The 18,658-nt window shown below is 40.8% G+C and overlaps 1 protein-coding gene across 1 annotated transcript in view; it reads right to left on the bottom strand.

Moving 5' to 3' along the window:
- The window catches only part of SORCS3 (sortilin related VPS10 domain containing receptor 3), a 466,176-nt gene that overhangs the window by 302,653 nt on the left and 144,865 nt on the right, over positions 1-18,658 (bottom strand). Inside the window, exon 5 of the mRNA XM_055561093.1 lies at positions 463-621. Coding sequence (XP_055417068.1) covers positions 463-621 — 159 coding nt within the window. The remainder of the gene's footprint in view (positions 1-462; positions 622-18,658) is intronic.

The following is an 18,658-nucleotide window of genomic DNA, read 5'->3' as shown; positions in this document are numbered from 1 at the left end:
AATTCAAGACAGCATGGTGTGATAGAATATGCCTAGACTTGAAGTCTGACAATAAGCTTCCAAGTTCTGGCTCCTCTAGCTACCAGGTGAGTGGTTTGGAACAAGTACCTTGGCTTTTCTGCACCTTTGCTTACTTCAGTCTCCATAAAATTATTTTGAATACACATTTCCCATTTATAGCACAGGGTTTGTTTTAAAGGTTAAATGAGTAAAATCACACAAAAACCCATCTTAAACCTGTGAAATGACAAATGGCATTGTCATTAATGAAATATACCCGCCTGCATATTTTGATATTAAAGACTAAAAAAGGAAAGTTAGATGCTGCAGACACAATCAATGTAGTTGGAACAATGCAATGTCATTGAATACCCTCGTGTATATGGACTGAGTAAATAGGCAAGTGCTTTTCACGGGTGGTACCTGGGTGACAGGATGTGAATGAAAACAGAATGTGTTCACCTTTTGATCCAAACTGTAGGCCAGTACCCAGTCCTCCTGCTTGGGGTGAAAGAGCAGACTCTGGATGTAGAAGGTGAGCCGGTATTTCTGATAGGTTGCCCCTTCATCTGAGCTGATCAATATGCTGCTCTCTATCTCAGGATCACTAAGAAGCATGATCTAAAGAAAGGAAAGAGAAGAAAATATAGACAGAGTCAGTAGCAGAGAATAAATACAAGAAATTAAAGCATAAATATAAAGTCATTTCTACTTATATATCACAGCACAGAAAAGGGCATCTGGTCTCTAGATGAAATACTGGTATTTTTTTTTTCCTGATTCAGTCCTTTATTGGTGAATTGAGCTAAAATACTGTGCAAGGTTAGGTCTGCATACAAATGAGGCTTCATTTTTCTGATGTCCATCTTCTAAATACTTTCATTTTTGATATTTATACTTGTACATATTGGAAGTTTATTCTTATGGTCCTCTGTCCCTTGACCTTGGGATCATCACACCTCTGTCTTTTCGTCTTCCCTCTGTCAATTCTCCACATCACTCTCCATCACTCTCTTGCTTTTAAGTCATGAAAAAGATCCCACTGTTTTGTTCCTTCTGAACAGTTTTAGAGATTTAATTGATTTAGGTGGTTTCATGATCCCTTTGCTCTAGTTGTTTTCCAAAGCACATAATCTCGAAGGCCATTTTGGACAAATACTGATGCTCAAGAAAGTCTGTCCTTCCCAAGCCGAATGCACAGAGTGGTGTAGTGAGCAGACATCTGAGACAGCAAGTCCAGGTCTCAACACTTCTCTGCATACTGTCACCTTGGAGCATTACTTAACTTCTAGAGGCCGCAGTTTCCTCAACAATAACTGAGTCTGATGATACCAGAACTGGCTTTGAATGCTTGGCATAATGCATATTCGTGACAAGTGATAGCTATGGTTACTATCAACCTCTCAGGAGTCAAAAGTCTTCTACTCATAGGACCTCAGTGGCATTGGTCTCACTAAATGTGTGAGTGACATTTCAGTATTTAAATCCAGTAGACACTCAGACCTATCTTTCCCTTAGTTAAACCCTTTGCAGTCTTTGTGGCCACTGACAACTCCATCCTTCTGGAAGCATTTTATTCCAGGGGCTTCTGTAACACCATACTTATCTTGGTTTTCCTTTCTACCTCTTTTGATTACTTAACTTTCTATGATTATCCTTATAGTATAACCATTGCTCAACCCTCAGTTTTGACCTTCTCTTTTCACTAGATATATTGTTCCTCAGTGACCTCTTCCACTCTCATTTTTATTTATTTTTTCATTACCACTTTTCTGGCAACAATTCATAAATTAAAAGTTAATCTAAGGTCTCCTCTCAGTTTCAGACTTGAACACTAAGTGTTCTGGCACTTTCTTCAGCTTGAATATCCCACAAGACCTAAAACTCAGCATGTCCCAGGATACTTCAACCAAGCCGTTGTCCCCACCCCTAGTGTTCCCTGGTTCAGTGAGGGTTTCCACCAGCCACCCATGTGAAGCTAAATGCCCGGGGTTCATCCCTAACTCTGCTTTCTCATTCACCTCCTATAATTAATTAGTCTCTAAGCTCTGCATGTTTTACCTACTAATTAACTCTAAAATCAGATCCATTCTCTCCCTGCCCATTGTGGTTCTGTTAGTCTGAAATGTGACCATTTCTGTATTGGATTCCTGTAAGATACCCCTAGTCCATCTCACAGATTCAACCAGTATTCCTCCAATTCCCTTTGTATACTGTGGCCAGAATAATCTAAAACCATTCAGTGACTTATCTTTGATTTTCCTATATCCTAAATTCTTCAAATGGGTCGACATAACCTGCCCCTTGTGTTTGTTTCGCTCCATCATTAGCGCAGCTCTTTTGACCTTTATCATCCAGCTCAACCCAACTTCCTTGAGTTCCTAATGTTTGTTAAGTGACTTAATGAGCAAATGAGTTTATTTCCTCTTGTAATTTGTCCTGTCTTGGGCTGTACTGCCACTAGTTGTTAGGGTTACAGCTACACACAGTATGTACCATGGGGTCCAAAGTACCAAGTAAAGTCAAAGAAACATTTCCTTATGCTTCTAAAATGAAACTCTTGAAGAGTAGAGTTTTAAAATTTTACCAATAGTATATATCAGTATTATAAAGTAAGCTTTACACAAATTCAATGCCTTTAACTGCTAAGATTCATAGCCATTTTCCTTTTTTGTTCCTGTATAACTTCCAAGACAAACCTACTTTCTTTTTCTCAAATATTTGCTTTGGCTTCATTGAAATAAGTTATTACTAGTTATCAGCAAATTTTTGAGAAATAGATGCAGTATAGGCAGTCTAGTTTCTTTTTTTTTTTTTTTTAATTCATGTGTGAATAATCTAGGACGAAAGCTCTTAGATTCGTAGACAGAATAGCTGTCTCCTCCCTTGGTACTGTGAAGGGTAAGGACTACTGGGAAAAGCACCCCTGCTGACCTTGAAAAAACCTCAGAGGATGCATCCACACTCCTTGAAGACTGCAAGGACAAATATACTGGGAAAGAATGAGGCTTTCCTAACTACTCTCCCTCACTTCTCACCAAGTACTGATGGGCTACATAACAGGCAATGAAATCATTTCTCCCCTGGTGCAGAGAAATTAAACTGCTTCTTTTATGCAGGTATAAAGAAGTTTCATGCCCATGATTTTAATTAGAAGATAAGACCAACATCATAAATGAACTTTATTTTATATACCATGAGTTACAATAAGGGTTACCATCAAATATCTAGTGCAATGTACTCTCTTCCTCTAGCCCTGTTTCTTCCTATACACACACTCCATACTTGCATATACAAAGCACATTAATCTGCACACAACACAAACGTTACATGTATGTGTACACACATATGCTTACACGTACACCTCTGTGGCACATTTATGCATACACATGTACAGAAAAGCAATTATATATAAGGTGTACTGACATTGTGAGCTGGTTTTAGGGGGCCCTTTTTGGCAAGAGTACATTTTTATTGCAATCTTTCTCTGAAATCCTTTTATATACTTTGATATCACTGGCAGTGTCTATATTCAATCTAGTGTCTGAGAAGAATGGAAGGAGGGATGTAGAAACCCATATGTTTTAGATTTCTGACCTACGCTGGGTATTTTGCAGGATATTTTATTGAAACCTCAAACAAATTATGTAATGGATCATTATTTGTGTTTTACAGGTAAGGAAACAGGCTCAGAGGAGGAAAGTAACTTGCCGATTACCCCCTCTAACTGACTCAAATGCACCACCTTGAGTCACACACACATACTAATGCTAATGCTTTGCTACATCTGGAAAAGCACTTTGTCATCTTTACCAAGGGACAAGGGGAAGTCAGAGAAGCAGCTTTTTAGTCTTTTTTTAAGCATCTTTAAGAAACTGGCTCACTAGTAAAGAATCCGCCTGCAATGAAAAAGACGTGGCTTCAATTCTTGGGTCAGGAAGATACCCTGGAGAAGGGAATGGCAACCTACTCCAGTGTTCTTGCCTGGGAAATCCCATGGACAGAGAAACCTGGAGGGCTACAGTCCATGGGATCACAAAAGAGTTGGACACGACTTCATAACTAAACAACAAGAAATCTACACACAAAAAAAGCAGTTTCAGGAAAGCCCCTTTCCTTCTCTGACTCATTCAACTTTGGTCAAGAGGACATGAAGAATTAAATGAATAGGAATCCAAAGGGACAGCAGAATGTTAGTGCTTGAAAAAGAAAAAGTGAAAAAAAAGAAAAAGAAGGAACCATAATATTAACATAAATGGAATCAGAAAGCAAAGCCTCAGTAGAAGTTAAGCCTCAAAGTAAAATATGTATATTTTGTATGACTCTACATAACAACTTCTATACCTACATATATAATGAAAATCACTCCACGTCCACCCAAATTGTTACTGGGAAGCAGGGATTTCAAAGGTAAAGAAAAGCCTACAAGGACAAAGCAGGTAAGCTAAGAGGGCAAAGCAGATAAAGCAAGACAAGAAGCAGTAAGTACTTTGTCAACATAGAGAGTGCACACATTTCCTTCAAATGTTTAAAATGAGATTGTTACCAAATACATTATACTCACATTAAATATCGTCTGTGGACTAAATTTGTGATATAGGCATGTGACTCTTGGCATAGTTATGAGAGTTTCATCCTACAAAGAAATTTACAACCCTTGCCTTTGAATCCATAATTGTAGGTGTATATGTAGAAAGCCTATGGCAATACAGGTTCAGACATCTGTGAATTCTGTATTTATGTAATTTTGATAGAATGAGCAGGAAAGAGTTCCCACTAGAGATTTTTGTTTTGTTTTGTTTTGTTTGGCTTTTGCTTCAGTTTGGCTTTGATTCTTTATCCAGCTTGTCCTGATACAAGATATGTATTGGGTATACACATATGCTGGAAGAGAAGGGGGTCTTTAAAACATGAACAGAGTTATCAATGCTATAGGCTCTGGGGCAGCTGTCCTGGGTTCACATCTCCAGTCTGCTATTTTATGTGTAAAAGTGAGGATATTACCCAGTTTTTCCAATCAGTTACCTCATCTAAGAAAAATACAGATAATAATCATGTTTAACTCACCATGCTATTGAAAGGATTAAATGAAATAATGATTAAAGAGCTTAGCATAGGGCCACAACTGCTAAATAAACATGAATGTTTATCTATAAATTACCCAGAATAAGAACATAACTAAAGGCAGAAGTCAGAGAAGGCAATGGCACCCCACTCCAGTATTCTTGCCTGGAAAATCCCATGGCGGAGGAGCCTGGTAGGCTGCAGTCCATGGGGTAGCGAAGAGTCAGACACGACTGACTGAGTGACTTCACTTTCACTTTTCACTTGCATACATTGGAGAAGGAAATGGCAACCCACTCCAGTATTCTCGCCTGGAGAATCCCAGGGAAGGGGGAGCCTGGTGGGCTGCCATCTATGGGGTCGCACAGAGTTGGACACGACTGAAGTGACTTAGCAGCAGCAGCAGCAAAGGCAGAAGTAATGCCAAACAGGCTGGAGATTTAGGTATTATTTGCCTCTGTCACGACACCCCTCGTTCCAGAATTTTGTTGATAAAAACCTAAGGGATGAGTGGTGGGGGTATAGGTATAGGGGAAATGCTGTTCAATGAGCATAAGGTTTTAGGCCTGCAAGATAACCAAGTTCTAGAGATCTGCTGAACAGCATTGTACCTGGAGTTAACAATACTGCATTGCACAATTGGAAGAGTTTGATAAGAGGATAAATCTCACATTGTGCATTATCACAATTTTTAAAAAAAATGTGAAAGGATGGGGGGAAAACAAAACTACATTTTACACTTATTTTACACGCATTTTACATTCCTGGCAACATTTTAAGAAAAGCACACTCTATTACCAAATATAAAACACCACCAAAATGAACACCAATCAGTAAATAACTGTCAACTCAGTAAATACAATTGCACTTTGAATGACCACTCTCATCTCTTCAGTGGGAGGCTCTGGCCCATGAAGTAACTAAACATACCTTACGGGTAAGAACATAACTAAACATTCCTTAGGAGTAAGAACCTCATACAACCTATCTCTTTGAATTGGATTATTCCCTGTACATGGGTTGTACCTCAGATTAGAGATGAATAAGTTTTAGAGTTTATCAATATACATATGGTCCTTTTATCTTTTAGTAGGAAATTCCTGGTAAAGTTGAATAATGGTGGCCCTAATTTTAATGCTGGGTTGCAAATTACAAGGGACACAGGTGGAAGTCATGAATCAGGCAGAGATTTTGCTTCATTAACTTAGATTTTCAAAAGCCTATAAAGCTTGTTTGTGTGTAAATCAATCAAAATCAGTACTGGAAATGATAAAATTCTCCCCAGAAATCTTTCTAGAATGCCTACCTTCCTGCTGCTGTGTAAGTCTTAAAGCACTCAAATTATAAAATTAATGAATATGTTAACTTTATTCAGTTGCCATACTCTGTTTCTCCTGTGTATGGTCTACAAAATGAGATGAAAGCTATAGGTTTCTCAGCCTCTCACTCTGCCAGAGTTTCCAGAAATGCAAAGGAAACAAATTGTAGTTCAATGCTTTGAAAACAGTCTCTGAATAGGAGTAAGCAGACTTCCTCTGAATAGAAAAGGAGAAATGCTATAATTTCCTGTATAATTGAGTCCTAATGGGAGACTCTTAGGAGCTCAGTAAGAAATAACAATAATATCAATATAAGCTCACAAAGAGTATAAGAGGCATTCTTTAGGCTGACCCCTAAACCTACTGACATAATCAATATGTAGTTGAATATTGGTTTACACACAAATAGAGCCTGTTACAGATTAGGCTCTTAATCACAATATAATAATATACTACCAGTATCCACCCAAACCACCCTCTATCTATTTACCTCTCTAACATTTCCTCTTATAGCAGACATTATAGCTGGCAGGAAAAGGGGTTGCCCCCAGGGGATATTCAACAATGCATGGAAACATTTTTTTCTATTAAATCAAAATTAACATACAATATTATATTAGTTTCAAGTGTAGAACATGGTGATTTATATTTTTATACATTCTGAAATTGCGTCAGTAAGACCAGATACCAACCTGTTACCATACAAAGTTATTAGAGTATTACTGACAACGCTCCTCATGTGTACTTCACCTCCTCCATAACTTATTACTTTATAGCTGGAACTGTGTACCTATGAAACCCCTCACTTATTTCATCCATTTCCCATCCCTGGAGACATTTTAATTGTTAAAACTGCGGGGTAGGGTCGAGAGTAACTGGCATTTAGTGGGTAGAGGCCAGGTATGCTGCTAAATAATTAAAATGCACAGGACAACACCGGACAACCAATAATTATCTAGGCCAAAATGTCAATAGTGCTGCTATTGAGAAGACTTGTTACCATATTTGTGCATTTATAAGTGTATGTATGGATATATATGTGTGTGTATATATATACATACACATATATGCACGTGTATATTATATATATCCTACTTAGGGGAAAATATGTAAACTACATATACATTCTTCAGATGGAACATCAATGAATATTTATGCTTATGTGCATGTCCCTTTCACTCATTACCATTTATACATGCCATTCTCTTTGCCAAGATTAGACTCCCCACCTTTTCAGCCCTGCTGCTGCTAAGTGGCTTCAGTCGTGTCCAACTCTGTGCTACCCCATAGACGGCAGCCCACCAGGCCCTGCCGTCCCTGGGATTCTCCAGGCAAGAACACTGGAGTGGGTCGCCATTTCCTCCTCCAATGCATGAAAGTGAAAAGTGAAAGTGAAGTCGCTCAGTCGTGTCCGACTCTTAGCGACCCCATGGACTGCAGCCTACCAGCCTCCTCCATCCATGGGATTTTCCAGGCAAGAGCACTGGAGTGGGGTGCCATTGCCTTCTCTGTTTTCAGCCCTACCCATTATATTAAGTATATTTCTACTTATCCTTCAGAAATTAACTCAAGCATCACCAGTAAAGCAACAATCATTGAGGTCAATCAGGAAAAAATATATAAAAATAACAAAATCAACAACAATAAAAAATAACTAAAAAATGAGCAAAGGACTTCAATAAACATTTTCCCCCAAAAAATACAAAATATATTTTTGATGAGGATTTAAGGAAATTGGAACCTTTGTGCATTGTTGATGGGAATTTAAAATGGTGTAACTGCTCTGGAAAACAGTATCATAGTTCCTCAAAAAATAAAAAATGGAATTACATATGATCCAGGCTTTTTCCTTCTGGATATATAGCCTAAAGAACTGAAAGCAAGATCTTGGAGAGATATTTGTACACCCATGTTCAATTATTAGTATTAACCACAGCCAAAATGTGGAAGCAACCCGTGTCTACTGATGGAAGAATAAACAAAATGTAGTATATACCTCAGAGAAGGCAATGGCACCCCACTCCAGTACCCTTGCCTGGAAAATTCCATGGACGGAGGAGCCTGGTAGGCTGCAGTCCATGGGGTCACTGAGAGTCGGACACAACTGAGTGACTTCACTTTCACTTTTCACTTTCATGCATTGGAGAGGGAAATGGCAACCCACTCCAGTGTTCTTGCCTGGAGAATCCCAGCAACGGCGGAGCCTGGTGGGCTGCCACCTATGGGGTCGCACAGACTCAGACACGACTGAAGCAACTTAGCAGCAGCAGTATATACCTATATTGGAATATTATTCAGTCTTAAGTAGGAAGGGGATTCTGACACATGCTACAATGTGGATTACACTTAAAGACATTATGTTAAATAGAATAAACCAGTCATAAAAAGACAAATACTATATGATTTCCACTAGAGTAATTACACTAGTCAAATTCATAAAGAGAGAAAGTAAAAAAATTACAGCCAGGAGCTGGGGGGAAACAGAAAATTAGGAGTTGCTTAATGGGCATAGTTTTACAGATAGAAAGTGTTCTGGAGACTGGCCGCACAACAATGTGGATGTGCTTAACAATTCTGAAATGCACATTTTAAAACAGTTATGTTAAACTATGTGGTATGTGTATTTTACCACAATTTAAAACATGAAATTAGATATGAAATGAGATGAAACAATGGTTTAAGAAAACTTAAAAACTAATCGGACATAAACACTATTCATTCAACCATTATTTCCAGTCTTTACTTTATGCCAGGCTCTACTATAAGGTCCAGGATAAGAGCAGTAATCAAGCCAAATGAAAATCCTGCCCTCAGAAAGCTTGCATCCAAGTGAGGGAAGAACAGAAAATAAGTAAATAAGTAAAATATATAGCTTATCAGATGGTAATGAGTACTTTAGAGTAAAATAAATCAGGAAAGGAGACAGGAAGTGCTGAAGTAGTGGGGTGGGGGTCTGAAGCGTGAAGAGCAGGGTCAGGAAAAGCCTCACTGAGAAGGTGACATTTCAGAAAGGATGTAGGAGTCCAGAGAGCTAGAACTGAACAAAGGCGGCAGAAGCCTCACTGAGAAGGTGACATTTCAGAAAGGATGTAGGAGTCCAGAGAGCTAGAACTGAACAAAGGTGGCAGAGTGCTGAATGTGGGGGGCAGTAAGTGATACAAGCACCCTGGCTTTATCCCAGTGATGTGGAAAGCATTGGTGGGCTTCCAGCTAGGCACTGGAGCCTACGGCTTGTATTTTGATCCTTTCACCATGGCTGAATAGTGCATTGTGAGAGGCAGGGAACAGCAAGGAAAGAATCAGAGAGACCAGTAGAAGGCCACTGAATCCAAGTGAGCGAGACTGTCAACACAGGGCCAGCTCAGTTACTGAGATGCGGTCCGTCTGTGGGTATAAAGGAAAAGTCCTCTTACAGATGAGCTGTGGGGAGTAAGAGAAACTGAACAGTGCATTAGAGAGCTTTATACTTGTATACCTGTATGTTCATCTCTGTGTTGCTTATCATGATCAAAAATCAGAAATAACTCAAATGATCAGGCAGATTTTTGGTCTGAATAAGCGGGAAAACAGAACTGGCCTTTATGAGACAGGAAAGCTCATGGGAGGAGTAGATTGCAGGCTGTAGAAATAAGGAGTATGATTTTGAAAAGGCTAGGTTTTGGATGCTTAATAGCCATGCAAAGGGACAGTAGATATACAAGGCTTATTTTCAGGAGATGGAGCTGGCCTGCAGATAAGAATTTAGGAGACATCAGTGTTCGAACAGCATTTAAAAATATGAATCTGGACATCAGGGAGACATGATAAAGATACAAAAGAGCCTGAGAACTGGGTTCTAGCATGCTTTGGAAGAGTCAAAGAGGTAAGGAGGGGCCAGAGATGGAGTGTGTGAATGAGGAGAACCCAGAGTGTGTTGTGTCCTCAACACCTTGAAACCAAGGGAAGAAAGTATATCTGAAAAGAGAGTTGTTCAACTGTGTCTGACACAGTTGTTCAATGTAGCTGACAGTTCAGTAGGATGAAATCTGGAGAACTGACCACTGAATCTAGCAATGCAGGGGATGCTGGTGACCATGGCAAAGGCAGAGGAGTGAAGCAGCCAGTCAGTGTTGATGCACGTATAAACTGGCATGACTGTTCTGAAAAGCAATGTGGCAGGAGGGAACAGGACTCATAAATATTCATAATTTTGACCCTATAATTTCTCTTCTAGGACTCTGTCCAAGGAAACCATCAGGGACCCAATAAAAGGCTTATGCACCTGTGTGTTCATCTCAGTGTTATTTATAAAAATAAAGCATTGGAAATAACTCATATATCTGATAGAATAATTAAAGTAGGCTAAATCCATTCAATGGAATATTATGCAGCTATTAAGTAAGAATTCAAGTAGTTTTATGAAATGTGAAAAATAATCATATGTGGAAGCAGTGCAGAAAAAGCAGGCTGAAAACATATGAGGCATAATCGCAAATTTGTTAAAAATGGTTTCTATCTCATGCCATATATATGCACAAAAGAATTGGAAGGAAAAACTCATTGCATGTTTAACAGTAGTTATTCCTGTGCAGCATGATCATGAGTAATTTTTTTCTTTACACTTTCCTATTTTTCTAATATTCTGCAATTACCTTTATAATGATGAAATGTTTCTATGCTCCTCCCCATACGCAGATATTCATACACACATACACACACTCACACATTCACTCTTTCCCACTAACCCTTTCAAGAATCCCAACAGAGTTATGCTAACCACTGTCTGGCCTTGGAAAAACTGAGAACCTGGACAAATAGGTGTGCACACTGTGACCACTGTTCTGAGAGCAGAACAGGCCTGGGTGAAGGTCAGGTAGACAGCGTACCTCACTGCAGAAGCAACAAGAGCACCTCCCAGCTCGGAGAGTTGATCTCTCTGGAGCAGGAATCCCTGGTGTCCGCCCCCACCCACGCTCTAAACCATCCACCTGCTTTGCACTGCATGATGGCTCCCCCCAGCACAGCTCTGATCCTGACCATGGCGTTTCCTCACCATAAGAAATTCCAGTCCCCTCAACAGGTCATGAAAATCAAGTCTGGCACCTCAAACATCGTATAAGTGGGTTCCTGTGCTGTTCTCAAGCTTGATCTCTACATCATAGCCATAAACCCTACCCAAGAATTCCCTAAAAGTTTTTTTTCCCCCCAATCACTATGCCCACTCCTCTAACATTCCTGTCTTTGCTAATGTTCTTCCCTTACCTAGAAAGCCCAGCATCTTCCCTCGTCCATACCTTCCTTCCAGGCCCATTTTAACTCTCTCCCTTCCATGAAGTTTCTCCAATGCTTCAGCAGAATGATCTCTACCTTCCACTAACTCCACTGCCAAATTCATTGTCACAGTGAACTATGGCTTCATGTTTAAAATATGTGAAAAGTTATAAATATATTCATATATTTTGACTTAGTTAAATTTTGTTTCACTTGTATTCATTTCACTGTGCCATCTGGATGTTAAGTTCCTGAAAAACAGAGAATGTCACATGCCCTGGTCCTTCTGGGGTTCAGAGAAGCACATGATAAATATCTGACGTGTGGTGAGTGAAGGTCATTCAAGAGTTTCTAAGTTTGCTTGACCAAACGTTTACTACATTGGATTTGTGGTTCACCAGTTCCCTGGCCAGAGAAGCTGGCTTCATCTCAGTAAGAACAGTCAGCAAATCTTTATGGAGAGCACTGTCTGCTGGCAGCCCACCCCACCCCAGCCCCACCTGCGGCAACGATTTCTCAGGGCAGTAATCTGTCACTGTGGTTCCTCTTGTCAAAGTCTAATACAGATCAGTTAATAAATTGATGGCCATGTTAGTTAATAAACTGATGGCCATGTTATTTTTCTGCAAGATGTTTAATTCCAATATTTTTAAGAAAGCAATTTTATCCCTGGAAGAGAAGAAAAAAAAAGTTTCACAATTAAAAAAAAACAAACCTGAAATCTGTAAGATTGGGTTGGAAGTCATTTTCATTCCTTCTGTCAAACTGTTTTAATGTTTTGTTATGGTTTGATTTGAGGGTCTTTGGTCTGCTTGTTTGGTCTTTCTCCATCTTAGGAACACTAAAGAAAGATGCAAAACCAGACACGCACACCTGAGATCAGAGGGAGGGTGCTGAGACACAGGTTAGAAGGCAAAGGATTTGGTACAGTGTTTACACAGCCATCAATCATAACCAGCTGTATTGGAGAAGATCCTGAGAAATATCCAACTAGCTGAATTAAGATCATCCACATTAGTTATTGTTTCAAGCCTCCAACTTGCTACTGTGCACGTCTGGGACCACAGTGGGGCCCCAGGGTTAAGAATCACTGTTCAAAATTCTAAAATCAGAAAGGCAATGACTATATAAAGAGATAAAGAAAATATGCTCACCAGCCTGCATATTATCTACCATCTACCACAAAACACACCTAATGTATAAGCATCTTGTTGAAGCCATGGGTGAGAAAGATTCTGAAAACACTCTAATGCACAAGGGATGGTAAATGGAAATTAATTGCATAGTACTCATTATGACTAATTTTAAAACTGCAGATTGTCATTGATACAGTATTTATCTAGTATGGTAGCTTTAGTATTTCATTCTGGGAACACTATAAAAAAAATAGGGAAACCTGCCAAACTATTTTTCCCAACAGATCTTGAATTCTTCCTATTAGAAGCCTTCAAAACCTATGCAATTTTCAGGGACTTAATCCTACTGGGATTAGCAATTTGGGAATAATTATTCTTGTTAAAAGAGGCAAGACAAGTAATAGCTTATGCCAAGGAAAACAAGTAGGGGAATAAATACTCTTGGAAATGTCCTATGTCCTGATCTAGTTGGAAGAAACTATGCTATGGAGAGCTTCATTAGCATCAGGAACAAATCACTCCATTCCAAGAGCACCTTCTCTTTTAAAAATTAATTAATTTATTTTAATTGCAGGCTAATTACTTTACCCAACAAGAATGAGAAGCATGTGAACACGAGTTAGAACTCAACTCCTCACCCCCATCACCATTTATGCTTCTGAGGGATAGAACCGGCTCCCAAACAGCTAAACGCTGGATGTGATCCACAGGGAGCAAGGTGACTTTCTGAAGAGCAGCCCTTGGGGCCAGTGGACCACCTAAAAGCCAGTGTGTCCCAGCTAGTGGTGTCTCACTGTCCCTCAGCAGCGCAGGAGCCATCCTAAGAGAGGCAACTGAGGCACTGGGTCCAGTCTTTCAGACCAGAGACACTGAGCTTCCAGAAAGAGTGAAAGTGAAAAAGAACCAGGCTCTGCAAGGAGCTGGAGGCGCTCGATCTGTGATCTCCACCTCTAGCTCAAGACATCTGCTCTGCCTTCCTTCACCTTTAAGTGGAGTTCATATCGAGGCCTTTGAGTGGCATCACATTTTATATTTTGCCAAGTCCTTCCACAGCTGTTTTCTCCTCAGTCTGCTCCCTGAGGAAGGCAGGGCTGGTATTGTTACCCACTTTATTAGCTTCCTGTGGCTGGAAACAAATTACCACAAGCTTAATGGCTTAAAAATACGTAATTTTATTACCTAACAGTCCTGGATGTCAGATGCCCAAAATGGGTCTCACTGGGCCAAAGTCAAGGTGTCAGCAGGGCTGCCTTCTCTCCTGGAGGCTTAGGGTGAGACTCTTCTCCCTTGTTTTGTCCAGCTTTTACAGGCTACTCCCAACCCTGGTCTCAAAGCCCCCTTCCATCTGCAAAGCCAGCAATGGCCAGTCCAGTCTTTCTCATATCACAACACCCTGACTCTTCTTCCCTCTTACAAACTATCAACTAAAAAAAGCACAACCTAAAAGCTGAGAATTCTGTTTTATTCAGTGAAATTGCTGAGGACTTAGGCCTAGGACGCATTCTTTCATATAGCTCTGAGGGATGGCTGTGAAGAGGCAAGCCAGGAGCCAGGATGCAAAGCAGTTTATGCAGCAAAACCAGGTAGTTAGAACATCAAAAGACTACTGTTAATTAAAGAAAACTCAAACATCTCACCTTAATGAATTTAGCGCTATTCTATACATGAGAAGATGCAATAGTCTGGGCTCATTGAAATCATTCTTTTGAGATGAACCCTGCCTTTCCAGGGCCAGTATCCTGTTTTTTCTCCTACCTGAATCTTTTCAGGGTACACAGCCAGGGTTGACAGCAGCAGCTTGATGGTCACAACCGCATTTACTTACTGATATGGCAGGGACAGTCTTTGTCCACACCACTTTTAAGGACCTTTCCAGAGCACTCCCCTGGCAACTGAGCCAGGCAGGTACTCTCTGTAACCATCACCATCCTAAGCCAGGCAGTTTCCAGACAGGAAGGGGAAATAAAGCCACAGTGACAGTACAAATTTTTAAGGGCAGCAGATGAACGACCTTAATTCCACCTACAATTTGAATCCCCCCTTATCATGTAACCTAACATATAAACAGTCCAGGGATTGGGATTTTTCCAGGCGGCCAACCACATCCCTTTCTAGGGGCAAGGAAACCAGGAGCCTGTGATGAGCAACTTGCCCAAGGTCACATCTGGTTTACACATCTGTAAAAACGGGGCTCAAACTCAGAACCTGCTTTCCCAAGTTGAGAGCTCTGTCCTTGCTGTTCTGTATTGGTAACACGTGAAGGAAAGCGAAAGGACACAGCAAGGGAACAGAGTGAGTGCAACACAGGAGCAGAAAGGAATCAGATCTGGAGAGACTCCTTAGGTCTTTGTCCACCACCACCCCCAACTCCCCCCACCCCATGCCCTGCTTTGGTTCCCACCCCACCAGTTGCAAATTTGACCCCTTTCTTCCCAAACAAAAGAGCCCTTGGCAGAATGTATTTTTCTTTTCCTTTTGGGTTTTCAGGGACTTGGGTTGTTTGGTGGGGTTTCCTCTCTTTCCCAACAGGAAGCAGGAAGGGAGGGGACCAAGAGGCAGCAGTTTTGCCGGGCAGGTATTCTCTGTGATGATCATCATCCTGTGCTGGGCGTCCCCAGACAGGCAGGGGGGAGAGAGGCACAATAACAGTAATAAGCAGAGAAGAGGGTCTCCCAGGTAACAGCATAATGAGGAGACCCAGCTGCTGCAGTCGGGGAGAGTGCGTAAAGGCAAGAGAGGAAAAACTGAAGCGGAGAGAGGATGGAGATGTCCAAAGGTTGTAGTTTTATATTTTGCCCCAGTGACTGCAACTCTGTGTATGTGTGTGCACGTGTGTGAGCTTGTGTGTGTGTTCTCTCCCCATAGCTCCAAGGAAGAAAGCACCACACACACCCTCACAAACTTTAAGTTGTTGTTAAGGATGAAGCAGCACATTTGTCAAAAGGTCCAACTGCCACCTCAGATTCCAAAGCTTGCAAAGGATCCACCCCTATGGTGATTTAGATTAATCGCTTCTCATTAAGAGCCAATAAACAAACGGCACCAGGAGCGCTCCTCTCAGCCACAGCCCACTGTTGTGGTGTCTAATTGCCAAGCAAGAGCAGAGGCAGGCCGGAGAGTTGTCAAATGTAATTTATAGGTTTTTAAGATCTAATCATTTTCTATAACATTAGATTAAATGACAGTTTGTATTAAAGAGGAAATTACATTTCGGCTCGCTTTCTTCACTTTTCCCCAGCTTTTCTAGCTATGGTTTTCAAAGAGCTCTAATTCCACAGCGCAGGGCCAGAAAATGCCCTTGACAGTGTACTTCAAAAGCATCAGTCCAAGGGCTTTCCTGCACCCAGAAGTCTGTCCAGAGAAGGGGGACCAGAGATGAATGGGAATATTCTCTTAACTGAGGCCCCTCCATTTAGGAGCCCCATAAAGTCACCCCCCCTCAACTTCACCAGAGCTGTGCTGTCTTACCCTGTGACCACCCTCATCACTGAGGCAAGGAAAAACTTGTACAAATAATATACCTACATTCCACTCCCAGGTATATATCCAAACAAATTCAAACCAGACACTCAAATACATGTACATTCCTGCTCACAGTGGCACTATGCACAGAATGTAGCTAAAACATGCAGAAACAGTCCAAACATTCATCAACAGACGAATGGATAAGCAAATTCTGGTACATATACATGGATCATTGCTGCTAAGTCACTTCAGTCGTATCCGACTCTGTGTGACCCCAGAGACGGCCTCCTACCACACTCCTCTGTCCCTGGGATTCTCCAGGCAAGAACACTGGAGTGGGTTGCCATTTCCGTCTCCAATGCATGAAAGTGAAAAGTGAAAGTGAAGTCTCTCAGTCGCGTCCAACTCTTAGCGACCCCATGGACTGCAGCCCATCAGGCTCCCCCGTCCCTGGGATTTTCCAGGCAAGAGTACTGGAGTGGGTTGCCATTTCCTTCTCCAACATGGATCATTACTCAGCCATAAAAAGGAATGAAGTACTGATAACCTGTCACAATATGGATGAACCTCAAAGGCATTATGCTAGTGAAAGAAGCTGGTCAAAAAAGGTCACATATCGTATGACTCCATTTGTATGAAATACTCACAAAAGGCCAGTCCCTAGAGATAGGCAAGTTGGTGGTTTCCAAGGACTGGCTAGGAAGGAACAGGAAGTGACAATTTAATAGTTACAGGGTTTAGGGGACGGTGATGAAATGTGTTGGACAAGATAGAGGTGGTAGTTGTACAGTATGGTGAAGGTATTCAATGTCACTGAAGGGTTCATTTTAAAATGGTTAATTTTATGTTATGTGAATTTCACCTCAATAAAAATACAATAAAAGAGCTACGGGCAGCACTGGTTGTCTCCAGTCTCCCCTGGGCAGGCGAAGAAAAACTAGGATGACAATACTAAACCAAAGTTACTAGTAAGCACAAAACTGACTCCCATCTGGCTTGTAAAGTAACTAGTCGCCTAACAAACCCCTCTCCTTGATGAAAAATAATAATGATATAGTTGGTCTAAACAGCTCCCACAGCCCACTGCCATGAGGAAAGCCTGAACAGCTACACTAACCCTGATTCCACGACTGGCTTGTGAGTCTCAGCACTGGTCTGCTTTCTTCCCACGATGCCCAACTGCAGCTCAGGCTGAAGAATCCACATGAAGAACTCATGTGTCCTGCTGATGTAAGTAACAGTTCCAGGCTGATGACCACTCCCAGGAACAAATCCCATTCGAATCGTCTCAAGCCTCCTCTTCCTATTTCTTGAAAATTAACATTACCAACAGATTTAATTAACAAGCAGAGGCTCCTTCATGCCTAAACACCATGCATGAATGCTCTCTTTTTAGAGGATGGAGTGCAGGTGCTTGCTTTATATAGCTTTATGAAGCATGTGTTATAAAACCACCTCATCCATATGGCTTTTCTATACCATGGCAGTCCATTCATTTCAATCCCATAAAATCCTAGCAATATTTAAGTGTTAAAGGTGACTTTCACTATGATATTTATTATTGGATAATGAAAAATGGGACAGATAGCCTTCAAACCTCCAGGCAATGGACTGAACCACGTCTCTTCTAAGCTTTTCATAACAGGACTACTATATTTCCTGGAAATGACACAAATTCCCAGAGTCCCCTTTGAGATTCTCTTTTGGCAGCATGAATTTTCTTAACAGTTCTTTTTATTTTTACTTTAGTGGAAACCAAATCTCATATCAGTCAGAGGAAAATCAGTTAGTTGAATATTTGAATCTGCTTTCTCCATCAGGCTGGACATTTTTAGCATAGCCCTGCCCTTCCCATTTGGCCAAGAATTCCCTATGACTCGTGTCTCCCCTTGCTGTAGATACCCCTATAGAACTCAACATAGAGAACTGTCAGAACACAGTGGGAACTAACTTATGTCACTGTTCCCATCTCTGGACACTCATGAATCCTATGTCCTGTTGCTATTATATGAGTTAGCTTGCTTATGGTCATCTATTACTCTGTATGTTTGTGTCTTTAGCAGACTGTGACATCTCTGAGAACAGTGACACCTGACTTGCCTTTCTATCCCTGGCATTCAGCATAGTATCTGGTATGTTGCAGATGCTAATAGCTATATCTGAGTAAAATAATAATTAACTAACTCTGAGAAAACTATAATAGAGTATGATCATCAATCACAACTATATCAACACATAGTTGAGAGCACATGAAAGATACAGTAATCTTCTTAAAATCCTACAGTTGTCAATGATATAATTGTTAGCCAACAGTGGCACCATGGAAAAGACCATCTGAATCCTCTGAAACCCCTGTTAAACACTACATCTTCCTACATTCTACCACAGATACCCCAAATTGGGATTTCGGACTCAGGAAGCAGA

This window comes from Bubalus kerabau, chromosome 22, assembly GCF_029407905.1.
Source record: "Bubalus kerabau isolate K-KA32 ecotype Philippines breed swamp buffalo chromosome 22, PCC_UOA_SB_1v2, whole genome shotgun sequence".
Taxonomy (NCBI): Eukaryota; Metazoa; Chordata; class Mammalia; order Artiodactyla; family Bovidae; genus Bubalus; species Bubalus kerabau.
Note: the sequence above shows the minus strand (reverse complement) of the source record. Positions and strands in the feature narration are given on the sequence as shown.